At 39.2% G+C, this 17,436-nt stretch overlaps 1 protein-coding gene across 1 annotated transcript; it reads right to left on the reverse strand.

Moving 5' to 3' along the window:
• Nucleotides 1-523: 523 nt before the first annotated feature.
• On the reverse strand, nt 524-6,695 carry LOC134628267 (high choriolytic enzyme 1-like). Its single transcript, XM_063475036.1, has 8 exons — nt 6,642-6,695; nt 6,343-6,370; nt 6,203-6,253; nt 5,700-5,831; nt 4,666-4,783; nt 3,816-3,994; nt 3,215-3,296; nt 524-656 (listed from the first exon to the last, which is right to left on the reverse strand). Exons 1-8 carry the CDS (start codon nt 6,693-6,695, stop codon nt 524-526), a joined length of 777 nt encoding a protein of 258 aa, XP_063331106.1.
• Nucleotides 6,696-17,436: the final 10,741 nt, after the last annotated feature.

Genomic DNA, 17,436 nt, shown 5'->3' on the forward strand with positions numbered 1-17,436 from the left:
AAAGCAAGCTCATGCTCACACATTTTTTCACTTTGCTGTTTAAATACATTTTTTGAAACATGTCGCAGTCGCAAGGGTTGGTTCTATGTTTGCATCATTTGCTGTTACAAAGTTAATTATCATCAAAGTACACAGATAAAGAAATCAATTAATTCTAGTTTATAGTCTAACAAAAGATGAGAAACCCTCAACAAAAAACGAGATAAAACCTTTACCCTCTGGTATATAAGCCTGCAGTTTATCTGTCTAATGCAAAGACCCAGAACTTCAAATCTCTACATGTGATATATATGCAGCACATATGTGATATTTGAAGCACATTTTCTGTTTCTTTTATAGTTTTTAAGTAGAGTGGATCCAATCCTTTGGTGTAATCCTGGTGTGTGGATATCTGAAGTATCTGGATGCAAGGCTGAAGGTTCTTGCTGAAATTCTGGTTTGGAAAACAAAAATCATTAACTCTGATCAGTACTTGCTTCGTACAAAAAGATAGCAGATTTCTTTTTTTGTGGGTGTGTCTTAATTACTCACAGCATCCATAAAGCCTTTTTACACGGGCAACGTCACTGGCACTCATTTGAAAAGCATTTCCAAAGTTAAGATTAGGATTGGACTTGGCAACGATCGTTGGCTGCCCATTCTTGGAGAAAGTGAAGCTAAAAGAATGGAAAACAGCACACACACAGACACACACACACACACACACACACACACACACACACACACACACACACATCATCATCATCATCATCATCCATGGTTATATCAAGAACACAGAGGAGAAAATGGGCCCCTAAAGTACTGAATAGTGACATTAAAATTCAATTTCTCACTGTGTGTGCATGCTTTTTGTTAGTCTGGATTAAATTTTCTTGCAGAAAATGCAAAACATGTAAGGTAATATAAAAGCTTACACCCACATAGCAAGCAGGTCTGGCCCGGATCTGGTGTCTGACTTCTGGCATGGTAAGTGGTATGTCATCCAGATGTGGGCCAGGCCTGGCGTAGATGGCACTGTTTATGTGATGGCATGTAGTTTGGTGTATGTGGCCCAGGCTCATAGAAATCAGGTCTTCCTTGGATCTGGCATCAAGCTGGCACTTCTGACTGACTGGTGTCATGACAGGGTGTCTGTCAACCAGATGTAGGCCAGGTCTGGCAATAATGGCAATATTTATGTTCTTGTTTTCCGACTTTAGTTAGAAGACCCCAATGCCATGTTGCAATACTATACTGCAATGGTAGCCAATGTTTCAAATGCAGGTTTGACTGGTTTGTGAGTGTACACTTTATCCAAAACCTAGTGAGGGTTTACTCGTGTTAACCACTGGGTGACTGTAGCACAGGAGGTAGAGCAGGTCATCTATTGATTAGAAGGTTACTGGTTCAATCCCTGGCTCCTCCAACCTGCATGTCAGGAATGTGAATGTGTATGAATGTAATTAGGAAGCAATTGTAACCACAGTACCATCTGACCCCACTTCCGCGAATCCCTTTATTGTGGCAGGAATGAACCCGTTATAAGTTCCAGGTCGATCAGCTGCATGTTCCCTGCTCCCCTGGCTGCTGTTGTCCCTGTGGTTGGCGTGTTTGTCAGATATCGACAAATTACAGACTACATATCAGTTGACAGCGTACAATAACCTGTCCGATTCATTCACCTTTACACCCTCTCTCGATCGACTCAACGGTGAGTTATTTGCTTGGTTGGTTTTGTCACAATTAATGAAGATGCGGAGCCGCGGTCGCACATTCTCAAACGCCGGTAAGCTAATGCTAGGCTAGTGACAGTAAGTGCAATTACTGGTTTTATTTATTGAATATGGTTGTTTTTTGTTTATTTCACTATGGCCGAATGTTAAATTAATGTTTCAAGAGTTGAATGAGTCATTTGATTTTTGTAGTTTTGTCTGTTTTGGATGTTTTTTGTTACTTTTCTGATTAAATGCCAAAACGGCCTATGGGATTTTTGAATTGAGTTAAACTCCCTTTAGACTATTGAATCTGTTGCGCAACACCTGTGATTAAATGTGTTTTGTAAATATTTGATTAACTTTGGATAATGTTTATTAGCCTTATTGCTAATTTACTTTGATGGGACCCATGTGAATGTTTTTCAGTAGTATTTTGAATATAATTTATTATAAGAGATGATGACTATGATATGTTATGATTTGTTTGGTTTTTGGTTTATTGATTGTTGTATAAAATATGGCATTAATTATTTGACTTTGTTATTTATGGATTTATTTATTTATTTTGTCATAGCAGTAGAATGCTGTTTCATTTTCTTCTGTGAATGCTAATTTATGTTTTTGATCTTGTTTAGGTCAGGTTTTTTTTTCACAGCCCTGGTCAGTGCGGGATGGCGAGCCACCCCACCACTGCTGCATTGCAGTAGGACTTGTAAAGCTATGGACGAAATTGAACTGTTCACACATGACCTATCACAGGTCAGTGGAACTAAAGTGATCTCATACCGGACTAAACCTCATCCCACCTCCTTTTTGGGACCTAATAAGCTGTTTTGTATTATTAACATTATTTTTGTTTGTGATATATATGCATATATATATATTTTTTTTGTACATCTGTCTATATATTTCTCATTGACCATAACATACATAATATATATATATATATTTTTTTTTTTTTTTTTTTTTTTTGAGCTCTATTTCGGTTTCCTGTGTTTTATTCACACACTCAGGCTCCGTAGTCGAAGCTACTTCTGATTGCTCATTATCTATGAAGCTGCAGTCAGGCGCCCTGGTCCTTTAACGCGTTACACAATCAGTTTAGAGAAAGTGTGTGAATGTGGCATGTTATACAGAGCACCTTGAGTAATCCGGGAGAGTAGAAAAGTGCTATATAAGAATCAGTCCATTCACTGTCTAAACAGAGTTTCGTCATGTTAGTTTTGCACTATTATATTCCAGCACATGTTGTTATTACATTGTTCAATGAAGGCACACATTAGGCTGACATCTGGGGCCAGAGCTGAAACAGTTCTGGGCCAACACAGGGCCAGCAGTGTGTCTGCAACTGGCCTTGTGGTGGCCCATGTGTGGGCCACCTCTGGCAAACCAGATCTGGGCCACCAAAGGGCCGTCATTCTTTGTGGTATGTGGGCCATGTGTAAGCACATTGTGTGGGCCAGATCCAAGCCATACCAATTTTGCTATGTGGGCAAGGTCCATCTCACACACAAACTCACCTGCCATAGTGCATGACAGAGGTGAAGTCATAGGGAGTCTGCAAATTGTTGGTGGGCACTTTCACAAAGTTTCCCTCTTGTCCTAAACAGAAATTTCCAGAAAATATTACATGTTTTTATATACTGCCCCAATGTTACACCTCAAAATCCATCTTGAGTCTTAGATAATACCCAAACTGTGATCTTTAAAGAGCTGAGTATTAGATAACTAAAAGGTCTGCATTCGTTAGTGTACTTAAAATATTTACATCCTAACTAGACATTCAGTTTTTTTTTTTACCTTTCTTAGCGACAATATTACATTTTTAAGAAAAAGAATGTTTCATCTCCACTAATTTTTACATGCATGGCATGAAAGGTAAGAAGTTTATAGACTGTATACAAGGAAATGCTAGCTAATCTCTCCTGTGATCATTTGTTTGATAGTCTTGGAACTAAATAAATACAAAAGAAATCTTTTATGCAGTGCTTTCCTTAACTGCAGTGTTTTATCTGGTGAGTTTGGAAAAGCACAGATTACATGTACATTGCTATAAAACAGGAGTATGTCCCATTGTGTACTAAGTTAAGTGTAACCGACTTTTTGCGTAGTTCAGCTGACCTGGGATGATGTTCCCGCTGAGGATCGTCACATACTGATCTCTGTCAGAGCGGACCTGTTCGTGGTGGAAGCCCAGAGCATGAAGAACCTCATGTTGCACTGTCGACTGGAACAAGCAACCATTTCTCTGTAGGGAGATTACCTGTCCTCGGCTCTGACGCCCAAGTTGTGAATAACACCTGATATACACAATAACATCACTTTTTAAAAAAGTAGATGGAATGTTCTATAGCCTAGCACTACACATCATCCTTCTTCAGCTAGTGACGCTGAGGCTAAAGTACCAAAAAAAGTGATGACAGTAATCATGTGACTGACTTTGACATTGTGGCTCTATAAACATTGTTTAATTCACAGTTTAGCTTTCATATATTAATATCTAACATAATACTTAAAATAATAATAATAAATAAAAATATACAAATATCTATTATCACCCAAATTAAGTAAACAGATATCGGTCAAAGCAATCTCAGAAGATTTTTAAACATCTGTCGTCCCTTAATCATCTAATAACCCACCAGATTCATCTCCTCGTCTTACAAGGTGCCAGTCTCTACTTTTGGAACTAGTGGACTAAATAGTATGTGAAATAATTAAGAGCAGATGAATAAAATGCTCTTTACACTTCTATAACAGTATACAGTATACATTTCATCTAGTAGCAAACTGGAGATTTTACAGTAGAAAATGGTGCTTCAAGAACATGTTTTGATGACACATACAGAATATTTGCAATGCGATTAATTTTACAAATGCATTTTTGAAGGGTTTTGAGGGTGTGGGTGTATCAGTCCTGTACTCTCATAGAAATACAAGTACAGTCTAAATACAGCGAGTGCATTCTCACCCTGGTCCAGAGAAGAAGTGAATGAAATCGGGTTGGTTTGTCCTCCAGACAAACCGAATGCAGGTAGAATTGTGGAAGGTGAGCAGGGCATTGATGATGATGCTGCGCTCTTGGTCATCTGCAGAAACAAATATGAGTCTGATGAGAAGCTTCTTCAATGTTCAATATCTTAAATGTGTTTCAGCCATTTCAGCTTGGCAACATGAACAGCATTTACAATCTATGCTGCTTCAAGGATATCTGAGGTCCCATCAAACTGACAGGGCCACCAAAAACACAAAGGTTTATCTGTCTGTCTGTCTACATACACTGGTCCCTCATTTATCGTGGGAGTTACGTTCTAAAAATAACCCACGATAGGTGAAATCCACGAAGTGGCCAGCTTTATTTTTTACATGCATTCGGTTTGTCTGGTGGCGCATTAAGCGAAACAAAACAGTCAGATACGTCAAACTTTACTCAGCTCATTCTTCTTGCTTCCTCCACTTCTGTACCATTGATTCATTAATGTTGAATTCTCTCAGAGCTGCTTTATTCCCATGTTCTGGACCTGAAAACAGGGTGTGATCTTTGGTTTCATTCTGTAGTACTGGACTTATTTTTCTACGAAGGTTTGAACTTTGTGCTTAAACAAGAGTGTGTGGAAATGTTCATGCCTATCTGAGCAAAGTGCATAAAGCTTGTAGTGAGGGCTTTTACAGCCTTCAAACATCTATAATAACTGTAAAAAATAAAGCTGGCTACTTCACAGATTTCACCTATTGCGGGTTATTTTAGAACGTAACTCCCACGATAAACGAGGGACCACTCTATATATATTTATGTAATATTGGGCTTTATTTAATTTTTTTTTTACCATCGCTCCTTTATATTATCAATATTTCTTTCTTTATAGAAAGAAATATCTATAAAGTCCCAGTCTGTTTTTTTTAAACTCTTTAATAAAGCTGATATTTGACAAGTGTATAAATGTATTCATCCAAGGGAGAAATAGCTAAAGTCCGTGTTTAATGGTTAAAGTTTGTACTGCTTACTATATTCAGAGCCGATGGAGACAGGTACAAAGACGTAGCTTCCAATTTTAGGCCACTTGCAGCCAGTGGCTGTGCATGGATCAGCATTCCTGGTAGAAGCAGGTACAATGTCGCCATGAATCAGGACTTTTGCTGCAGAACAACAAACAGAGAGTGGATAAATATTCGATACTTAAGCTGGCATTTGCTCAGTTATGTCAAAACAAAGAGATACGTGCTTACAGCATTTAATGTAAAAAAGTACAAATAGGTAGATAAATAGATACCTTATTGATCGCACAATGAAAATGTTTGACAATAATACAGCAATACAAAATTAATACATAATAACACAAATAAAACAGCTGACTAAGACAATCCAGTAAATGATCAAAAGGTTGATTGATCATTGTGACTGTTGGTAGTCTATTTTATGTTAACATGTCAGTTCTCAGGAATTTTTCATTTTCATCCACAATTTATATGTTAACAAAAAGAGTTTTATTTTGTCAATTTTCACTTACATGAGTTAGCATTGACTCTTTCAATGATCACTGAGAAACTCAAAGACTCATCTGAGGATACAAGAGGAAACCAGCAGAACTTTAAGCTGTTATATTAAAAACACTTCAGTATGTTGGAAGTATTTTATCATTGAACGCACCACTTATATCTCTAATGACAGCAGCCCTCTGCAATACAAAAAGGGAAAAATTTTTAACTTACTCTTAATCACATTTGAAATCATACTGACAAATGTTATTGTTGGCTAGCAAAAACTATTATGTGAAAATACTCAAATTGCCTCACGCTGAAAAGCTAATAGAATCTTAGATAAACACTTTCTGGAAATCCATCGTCACCAGCATGTTAAGCAGACATTGGGAGAATTGCATGACTTTCACTGAACAGCAGGCAGCATTGAACAACATTTAATCCCTTTGCTAGAAGAGTCAAACTGACCAGACAAACGGCCGTCATTGAGAGGAAGAGGGAGAAGAAGAAGGCTGGAGTCATGATGTTGGTCCTCTGCACTTAACCCTACAGTCAAAATCTGAACAGCACTGTTTAAAAAAGAGAAACTTCAATGAATATAACTGCTGGAACAGAAAGATAAATAAGTGGGATGTTGAATTTATTCCCACTGAAAACTCTGAACTGAAAAATTTCACATGAAGAGAATCGGGTATCTGGGATGTCCCTACTTAGATGATTCAGCAAGCATGGAGATGATATGAGGAGGTGAGCTGCTTACCTGTTGTACCAGGTGTTGCTGCATGCAGCAGGTGTTCAGCTGCTCCACCTTTATAGATACTTCACACAGGGTGTGGCGGAGGTTTCAGGAATGTCTTTTAAAGTTAGTTATCAATCCATTTGTTTCTTTTGCACTAAAGCAGCAACAATTGTCCAGGAAGGAAACTTTAATGAAGGAATTGGCGAACACATTTTGAGGCTGACATAAGCATTCAGATCATTAAATTTGAGCAATTAAAATTGCAAAACCTAAAGAAATATGCTTTTTCTGGTGTAAGGGAAATTTCAACCAGACTTGTTGGAATGAAATTGATTTAACAACTTAATTAGCTTTGGGCAGAATAATCAACAAAAACAACATTTATTTCCTCATCTGTACTCAGTTTGCATTTTTGTTCAGTTTTTAAAACTTTTCATTGCTAGCTTACAAAATAAAGTTCTTCCTTCTGAAAATCAGACAAAAACCACATACAGGAAATAATCACATATAACACAAATAAACTTAATATGTGGTCTGAAAGAACCAAGGTAAGAAGAAAGACACAAAAGAAGGAAAATTAAACAAGACCAATTCATCAGACCTTCTGCGATAAATGTGCAATGAATGAATTAATAATCATTTTAATCTCTTGTAAAATTAGACAAATACAAATATAACCACTGTGACTGATTAGCTGTGGGTTGGTGGGATATCTTCTTTAACAGTTAGAGTTTAACATTTTGTCTAGCTCAAGGTATTAACAATAGTTTTTTGTTTTTTTTGAGCAAAGTCTAATTATGTCCTTGGCACCTGAGTACATAAAACTTTCTCTGTCAATTCTCAGTAAGCAAGAAATTCATGAAAGAAGATTATACCTGAATAGATGAGAAATTTCAAGTGACAAAAGACTCAGTGAAAACTGAGACAAAGGGGCTGGGATGGAAACCAGGAAATCACTAAATGAAGAAACAGAGTTTAAATGTCCATTTTATTTATTAAAAAAACAATTTATTGATCCACTGAGAATATTTTTTATGTGAAAATAAAGATTTTTTGCAATTTATATAATTATTTTTATTTATATACAGAGAACAGCTGCAGGTGGATGACTCAAAAATGAGGAAGTAAAGCTGACAACAACAAAACTAGGCTCACACGTAACAACAACAAACACCTCTAAGCTTTCTCGCCAGAGAATACATATAACAATGGACACTATATTTTAGTAAGGAAATACATCTTTAAATTCCTGGCAAGGGAAGGAAAGGGATGCTTACCATACCTGCCAGTCTTACTTGTTCATGAACAGAAAGTTTCAGTTTCAGTTTGTGAAGTGTGATCTAAACAGGAGTGTTTACTGGAAGCTTTGGGGCATCACAGCAGAAATACTGGCACTGAAATAGGGACTTAAAGAACTCATTTATGCTTCACTTATGAGATCTTTCAGCACAGTTTGGTCATCTTAAGAATGTGGCATAGCTGCACGTGTGTTTTATGGATGCCTGTCCTGACATGGCCAGGGTGTGATGAGCTGTGAGGCCAAAGTGCTACCCAATTCAACACTGTCCAGCTTTATACACCACAGTCTATAGTATAGTACCACATTATGCAATATAACTGTCACAAAACTGCAGACTCACGTAGGTGGAAATATGAACTCGAAGTTAAACACAGCTTCATTAATTGGCAAAAGGTGATACAACTCTATGCATGGGGAGACACACAGGGACACAAATTACCTAGATGAGACGGGGAAGAACAAACAGAATATAATGTACACTGATGGGAGACTATCAAAGTAAAACAGGAAGTGCACAGAGGGAAGACGGAGGAGCACGGAGCTTGGAAACATAGATAAACTTAAAACATGAGAGGAAACATGACACAAGAACTGACACCACAATATAAACACAGAGGAAGACACAAAGGGCAAACACCTGGGAGACAAGCAACCAAAACCTAAGAACTGGAACTCAGAAAATACTAAAGAACTAACGAGCCAGGAATACTTACAGCAGAAACTGTCATGTTAAAATTTTCAGGAGGAATTCACTAGAAGGTTCTGTCATTTGAAAATATTTAATTTGCTACCGCGGTTAAAATGACAAGTTTGACACAGCGCTGTGGACCATGATCTGATACAGCCCTCTGCCTCACACCATGGATAACCCTGAGACGGGCGTTACAGCTTTTTATAGAGTGACAATAACAAATGATTATTATAGTTATCTTCTACCAACACGAAGTGATGGCTCCTGCGAATCCTCTTGCCCATGTCCGACCTCGTCTGCATCTGCTCCCTCCTCTGTAAGAGCCAGAAAAGAAAGTCATCTCCCTGCCTAACCTTGATAATATCCATTATACTTCTGCTGATTCTAAGGCCCACTTTCAGGATATCTTGTTCGGACTCCCTGACCAGAGAATATCCTGCTTCTCATTATCAACTGTGATTTGTGTAAGCATGTTGCAAATCTTTCTGCACTTCTACGTCATTCCTACAATACTTCAATCCAAACAATAACGCTGAACGAAGCTCCCGACTTTGAAAGGACAGCGTGCCAACTCGTTTTATGTGCACAATTGCAGTATGTACAGTCATGGCCAAAAGTTTTGAGAATGACACAAATATTATTTTTCACAAAGTTTGCTGCTAAACTGCTTTTAGATCTTTGTTTCAGTTGTTTCTGTGATGTACTGAAATATAATGACAAGCACTTCATACGTTTCAAAGGTTTTTATCGACAATTACATGACATTTATGCAAAGAGTCAGTATTTGCAGTGTTGGCCCTTCTTTTTCAGGACCTCTGCAATTCGACTGGGCATGCTCTCAATCAACTTCTGGGCCAAATCCTGACTGATAGCAACCCATTCTGTCATAATCACTTCTTGGAGTCTGTCAGAGTTAGTGGGTTTTTGTTTGTCCACCCGCCTCTTGAGGATTAACCACAAGTTCTCAATGGGATTAAGATCTGGGGAGTTTCCAGGCCATGGACCCAAAATTTCAACGTTTTGTTCCTCGAGCCACTTAGTTATCACTTTTGCCTTATGGCACGGTTCTCCATCGTGCTGGAAAATGCATTGTTCTTCGCCAAACTGTTGTTGAATTGTTGGAAGAAGTTGCTTTTGGAGGGTGTTTTGGTACCATTCCTTATTCATGGCTGGGTTTTGGGGCAAAATTGTGAGTGAGCCCACTCCCTTGGATGAGAAGCAACCCCACACATGAATGGTCTCAGGATGCTTTACTGTTGGCATGACACAGGACTGATGGTAGCGCTCACCTTTTCTTCTCCGGACAAGCCTTTTTCCAGATGCCCCAAACAATCGGAAAGCGGCTTCATCGGAGAATATGACTTTGCCCCAGTCCTCAGCAGTCCATTCACCATACTTTCTGCAGAAGATCAATGTGTCCCTGATGGGTTTTTTTTGGAGAGAAGTTGCTTCTTTGCTGCCCTTCTTGACACCAGGCCATCTTCCAAAAGTCTTCGCCTCACTGTGCGTGCAGATGCGCTCACACCTGCCTGCTGCCATTCCTGAGCAAGCTCTGCGCTGGTGGCACTCCGATCCCGCAGCTGAATCCTCTTTAGGAGACAATCCTGGCACCTGATGGACTTTCTTGGATGCCCTGAAGCCTTTGAACAAGAATTGAACCTCTTTCCTTGAAGCTTTTGATGATCCTATAAATTGTTGATTTAGGTGCAATCTTAGTAGCCACAATATCCTTGCCTGTGAAGCCATTTTTATGCAACCCAATGATGGCTGCATGCGTTTCATTGCAGGTCACCATGGTTAACAATGATTTCAAGCATCACCCTCCTTTTAACATGTCAAGTCTGCCATTCTAACCCAATCAGCCTGACATAATGAGCCTTGTGCTCGTCAACATTCTCACCTGAGTTAATAAGACGATTACTGAAATGATCTCAGCAGGTCCTTTAATGACAGCAATGAAATGCAGTGGAAAGGTTTTTTTGGGATTAAGTTAATTTTCATGGCAAAGAAGGACTATGCAATTCATCTGATTATTCTTCATAACATTCTGGAGTATATGCAAATTGCTAAGATAACCTTTATAACCTTTATTAGTCCCACACATGGGAAATTTGTTTTGTCACAGCAGGAAGTGGACAGTGCAAAAGTTATGAAGCAAAAATTAGAATAAAATAAAATAAGAATAAATACAGTACACAACTGTACAGAATAGAATAAAATAGAATACTATATACACTAGAATAAAATAGAATAAAATATACAATAAGATAAAATAAAAATGCTATATACAACTGAGTAAAAATACAACGATGCCGGAAAAGATTATTGCACTATTATAAAAACTTAAGCAGCAACTTTTCCAATTTCCAATATTTATGTAATTCTCAAAACTTTTGGCCACGACTGTATTTAAAAATAATTAAGACTGCTTTATTTAATAATTTTATAAACAATATAATAATTTTCAACCCTAACAAAACCAAAACCAAGAGACTAGCGATGACACATGAAATCAAGGATTAATATAAACAGAAAACACTGGGTCACCATGACAATAACACACGGTTAGGGGGGCTGGGGTTTGAAAAAGAGACAGGGGAACAAGTTGGGAGTCCGGTCACCGTTCATTCCTGTTCCCATCTCCAGCACGCAAGACCCCACCCCCTACCCCCACAGAGCATCACAAACGGTTCGTTCCCTTCCCTGTGTATAGGGTTCCGACGTTTAAGCGGGGACGGGGGAGGAGAAAAGAGGATGAGAGGAGAGGAGAAAAAAAGGGGAGAAGAGGAGAGGAGAGGGGGCAAGGGGGAACAGGGATTAGGTTTAGGGGGTGGGGTTTGGGGTTAAATTAAAACCCTGCATGGGGGTTAAATGATTAAGGTTAGGATAGTCCTTAGGCTCAGGACTTTATAACAAAGTACAGACATCAATGGGCTTGGTCTGCAAAAAGAATCTAAAGCACTTCATAAAGGAAGAGAGACAATACCCTCTAGGAGTTATACTGGGAATGGAACTTTGCTGGCTTTCCTAAAATGAGTCTGTTTAGTGCATGTCCTATAAAATCCCAGTGATTGGGGCTTGATTAGTCCAATTTGTTTTATATAAATAAAGGGTTAGGGGAAGGGGACTGAGCCTGCCCTCTGTGAGAGGCAGGAAAAGCACGGCCATCCCCGCGGCAGGAAACTTACCCCGCTGGCCGCTCCGTTCATGGGAAATCCCACATCCTGTCCCGTGATGGACAACAAGTCATTCATTTGGTGAGTATTTGTTTATCTGTTTGTTTGTTTAGTTATTATGAACCATATCTGTTTGTTAGAGGTTATTTTTTTATTTCTGTATTGGGTTGGCTTTTGCTATATAAATGGTAACAAAAATTCTAATAATTCCAAACTGTGTTTTAATCAAGTGCAAAATAAATGGATAGAACGCAAAGAAAAATCAGAAAGGACAAATAAAAAATTGTCAAAAAAACCCCCAAAAGAAATGTGTAATTTATTGCAAGTGAAAAATAGTGTGCTGTCCCTACAACATTTCAACCCCTCTAGGGTCTTGGTCTCCTCAGGCGCTTGGCGCACTCCTGAAAACAAAAGGGCTGGCTGACTGAATCACGGAGGTTCGCTGTTAACAATAGCTTTTTTGAGCAAAGTCTAATTATGTTCTTGGCACCTGAGTACAGACAACTTTCTCAGTCAGTTCTCGGTAAGCAAGACACGCATGAAAGAAGATCACATCTGAATAGATGAGAAATTTCAAGTGACAAAAGACTCAGTGAAAACTGAGACAAAGGGGCTGGGATGTAAACCAGGAAACAGTTTTTTGAACTGCTTTTCTAAATAAAGCATCCTTGTGTGCAACCTGAAAAAACACAGGCTGTGCTTAAAACGATTACATAAAAGATATAAATCAAGAAATGGAGAAACAGAGTTTAAATGTCCATTTTATTTCTCAAAAAACAATCTATTTATGTATTTTTTTGTCTCTGTATCTCTGTTCATTACAATTGATCCACTTAAAAGATTCTTTTTATGTGAAAATAAAGAGTGATTTTTTTTATTTTGTAATTTATATTATTACTTTTATTAATGCACAGAGAACAGCTGCAGGTGGATGACTCAAAAATGAGGAAGTAATGCTGACAACAACAAAACTGGGCTCACACATAACAAGAAAAAACACCTCTAAGCTTGCTTACCAGAGAATACATTAAACAAGTGACCGTATTGTAACCAGAGCTTCTATGTACCCTCCAGTGGACCAGTTCTGGGTTTGTGAGGTAGTGTTAAAGGGACAATGATTTGCAGGAGACACGTGAGTTGAGGAGAACGCTGTATTATCACACAGATGATAACGCTGCAACATAGACACAACAATAGCTGGCAAAACAATTTATAACCTAAACAATCTTATACATATAATATGTGTTGAGTGTCTCCACATGGGTATAGTCTCAGTGATCCAAAGTCTCAATTCAAAAGTCACAAGAGTAAGTCAGGTCAGGCTCACTGTTTCTTGAAAAAGAAGACAAGAAACAAAATAGACAAGAAAAGGAGTGAAGGGCGATCCTTGTAGCTCATGAACTCTAGGGTCTGGGACGACTTACCATCTCCTTGGATTGAGAGTTCCAACATCAAAAGTCCATGAAAACCAGCAATGGGATGTAAGGAAAAAAAAAACAGTCTGCCTGACAACAAAAACCCTTAATGCACACAGCTTTGGAATTCAGCTTACGCACACTTGCATATTCAAGTATGTTTAACATATGAATATGGCCATATTTCAATCCTTATACAAAATGCTAAGACACAATTGAACTAATAAAACAGTACAAGTCTGCGTTGAAAAACACATAACACAGGACTTTCGTTTTCTGAATGAAAGAATTGGTTAAGTTTTAACCATTGCTTATGAAGTCTGATCATATTTAACCAGAAAGTTATCAAGTTTAAGAAGTTTAGTTTACTTTAGTATTAGTTCCCTCTTCAACTCATGATGGTATTGTTTCTGCTAGCTCTGCTAATATCTGTTTTCTTTAACACTGCCTCTACTCTTCTGGTCAACGACTTCAAATTGCTTTTAAACATCTGAGCCACTGTCGAGGAGCAGTACCGAAAACCTCCAGGATGTAAGGGTTTCCGTGTCCCACCTGTGGTAGAAACCATACCATTGTTTCTCCGCTGTTTTCCACCTAGCCTTCCCCTCAGGAAGAAACACCACAGAAGGTGAGGAAAACGGGCTGGAATACTGGTCAAACTCAAAAACTGTGTGGCGGCATGGACGGCTACATTCCCAGCAAATAATCCTGGCATTCTTCTTAAGAATCTTGCCCCGGAAAACAAGTATGGTTTATCTCCTGGCACTCCCTGGAATTGGCCCCCCTTTGGATTATAGCGGTGATTCCACATCTTAATGTCCAGCGCCCTACCACTCCACCATCAACCCCACCAAAATACAATAAACACACATATGAAGACAAAAAAATGGGGGCACTGCATTTGATTTTCTCAGGAATTCAAAACTACATTATCTTCAGTAATTTTACACAAACCTCCATTGATTCCCCAAATAGACAAACTCTTCAATATTAAACACCAATTTGTAATAAACAAACTCCACTTTCAAACGTGCACCCACTAACTTTTTAAGCTTAATTTCAGAATTAACAGATCCTGCCCCCTTAATTTATTTCCTCCTTGTGAGCCATATACTCATCTTAGCCTGACCTATTAAAAAATTGTGGCTGGAAGTGGTCTGCGGGACCATGCGGACGCACCTTCACGGCATTCGCAATCATGCCCAATGAGTTAAAACACGGGGAATGGTGTTTGTTGTGAGTTTTGTGGTGTGATGCATGTATGGCTGACAGCCGAGAGCTGCAGCCAGAATCAATAAAATGGCTCAAAACTGTGATCTATGGACCCGCTGTGCCTCATTCACACCACATTGGTGCCGAAACCCAGCAGGCAGCACGGCGGGTCCTTACCGGAGCCAGAAAAGAGAGGAGCTGGACCAGAATCTAGAGAGGATCGGGAGTCTTTCGATGCTGCTTCAGGTGTGGTCGACACCGCTGCCGCCAACCCTACCGGTTAAAGTCTGTGGTGGGGAAGCAGTGGAGGAGCCATGAGGGGCACCTTGTTAGCCGGAAATGGTGGACGAAGCACGCAGTGGTCCGCACTAGAGATGGACCGATCCGATATTATGTATCGGTATCGGTCCGATACTGAACTAAATTACTGGATCGGATATCGAATATAGATATATCTAAAGGGTGGGCTATTTAAATGCATACACCGTAATAACATGGGAATGGTTGGTGATATTAAAGTCTTGTTTGTGGCACATTAGTATATGTGAGGGGGCAAACTCCTCAAGATGGGTGGTGACCATGGTGGCCATTTAGAAGTCGGCCATCTTGGATACAACTTTTGTTTTTTCAATAGGAAGAGGGCCATGTGACACATCAAACTTATTGGTAATGTCACAAGAAAAACAATGGTGTGCTTGGTTTCAACGTAACTTTATTCCTTCATGAGTTATTTACAAGTTTCTGACCACTTATAAAATGTGTTCAATGTGCTGCCCATTGTGTTGGATTGTCAATGCAACCCTCTTCTCCCACTCTTCACACACTGATAGCAACACCGCAAGAGAAATGCCAGCACAGGCATCCAGTATCCATAGTTTCAGGTGCTGCAGATCTCGTATCTTCACACCATAGACAATTGCCTTCAGATGACCCCAAAGATAAAAGTCTAAGGGGGTCAGATCGGGAGACCTTGGGGGCCATTCAACTGGCCCACGACAACCAATCCACTTTCCAGGAAACTGTTCATCTAGGAATGCTCAGACCTGGCACCCATAATGTGGTAGTGCACCATCTTGCTGGAAAAACTCAGGGAACTTGCCAGCTTCAGTGCACAAAGAGGGAAACACATCATCATGTAGCAATTTCAAATATCCAGTGGCCTTGAGGTTTCCATTGATGAAGAATGGACCCACTATCATTGTACCCCATATACCACACCAAAACATCACTTTTGTTGTTCCAACAGTCTAAGAGGGATCCATCCAATGTGGGTTAGTGTCAGACCAATAGCGGTGGTTTTGTTTGTTAACTTCACCATTCACATAAAAGTTTGCCTCATCACTGAACAAAATCTTCTGCGTGAACTGAGGGTCCTGTTCCAATTTTTGTTTTGCCCATTCTGCAAATTCTGTGCGCCGATCTGGGTCATCCTCGTTGAGATGCTGCAGTAGCTGGAGTTTGTATATATTTATTCTTTCCTAGTTAAATTCACCCTTCATTTTAATTTGTTGTTGTACAGTTACTTTATTTTTAACTTTAATTTTTATATTTTATTTTATTCCTTCCTAGTTAAATTTACCCTTCATTTTAATTTTCATATTTATTTCCTATCCCATTCATAATCTTTTTTTTCTCTAGGTCATGAGCAGTTGTCTAAGCATTTCACTGCATATCGTACTGTGTATGACTGTGTATGTGACAAATAAAATTTGAATTAGAATTTTTGAATTTGAATTTGTAAGGGTGCCATTTGTGACTAGCTAATATCCGCTGAAGGGATGTTCGACTAATGCCACTCTCCAGTGACATGCGGCGAGTGCTACGCTGTGGGCTCTTGCTGAATGAAGCTAGGACAGCCACTGATGTTTCTTCATTAGTGACAGTTTTCTTGCGTCCACATTTTGGCAAATCCAACACTGAACCAGTTTCACGAAAGTTAGCAAGCAGTTTGCTAACTGTAGCATGGGAGATGGGTGGTCTCGTAGGGTGTCTTGCATTGAAATCTGCTGCAATGACCCGGTTACTGCGTTCACCAGATATCAACACGATTTCGATACGCTCCTCACGTGTTAACCTCTTCGACATGTCAATGGCTGTGAACAAAGAGAAACTTGTAAATAACTCATGAAAGAATAAAGTTACGTTGAAACCAAGCACACCATTGTTTTTCTTGTGACATTACCTATAAGTTTGATGTGTCACATGGCCCTCTTCCTATTGAAAAAACAAAAGTTGTATCCAAGATGGCTGACTTCTAAATGGCCACCATGGTCACCACCCATCTTGAGGAGTTTGCCCCCTCACATATACTAATGTGCCACAAACAAGACTTTAATATCACCAACCATTCCCATGTTATTACGGTGTATCCATATAAATGGCCCACCCTGTACAATCCATAATATGTTTTGTGTGTGTGTGTGTGTGTGGGGGGGGGGGGGGGGGGGTGTTCACCCAGGGCGTCAAACAGGCTAGGACCACCACTGCTCAGACAGCTTGGTGGGATGGCACCGACTTTATCCCTTTTAATATATTAATTACACAATATGGAATTAACAAGAATAAATTCTTAGAATATCAACAAATTAAATTGGTTATAAAAGTTAAATTTAGGCTCAATACATTTGAATTACAAATTCCAGTAAAAGTTTTAGACTTTCTTATGGTGATGGGATTTCCGGCTCTTTTTAGAGAACCGGCTCTTTTGGCTCGGCTCACTAAAAAGAGCCA

Source organism: Pelmatolapia mariae, linkage group LG5, assembly GCF_036321145.2.
Source record: "Pelmatolapia mariae isolate MD_Pm_ZW linkage group LG5, Pm_UMD_F_2, whole genome shotgun sequence".
NCBI lineage: Eukaryota > Metazoa > Chordata > Actinopteri > Cichliformes > Cichlidae > Pelmatolapia > Pelmatolapia mariae.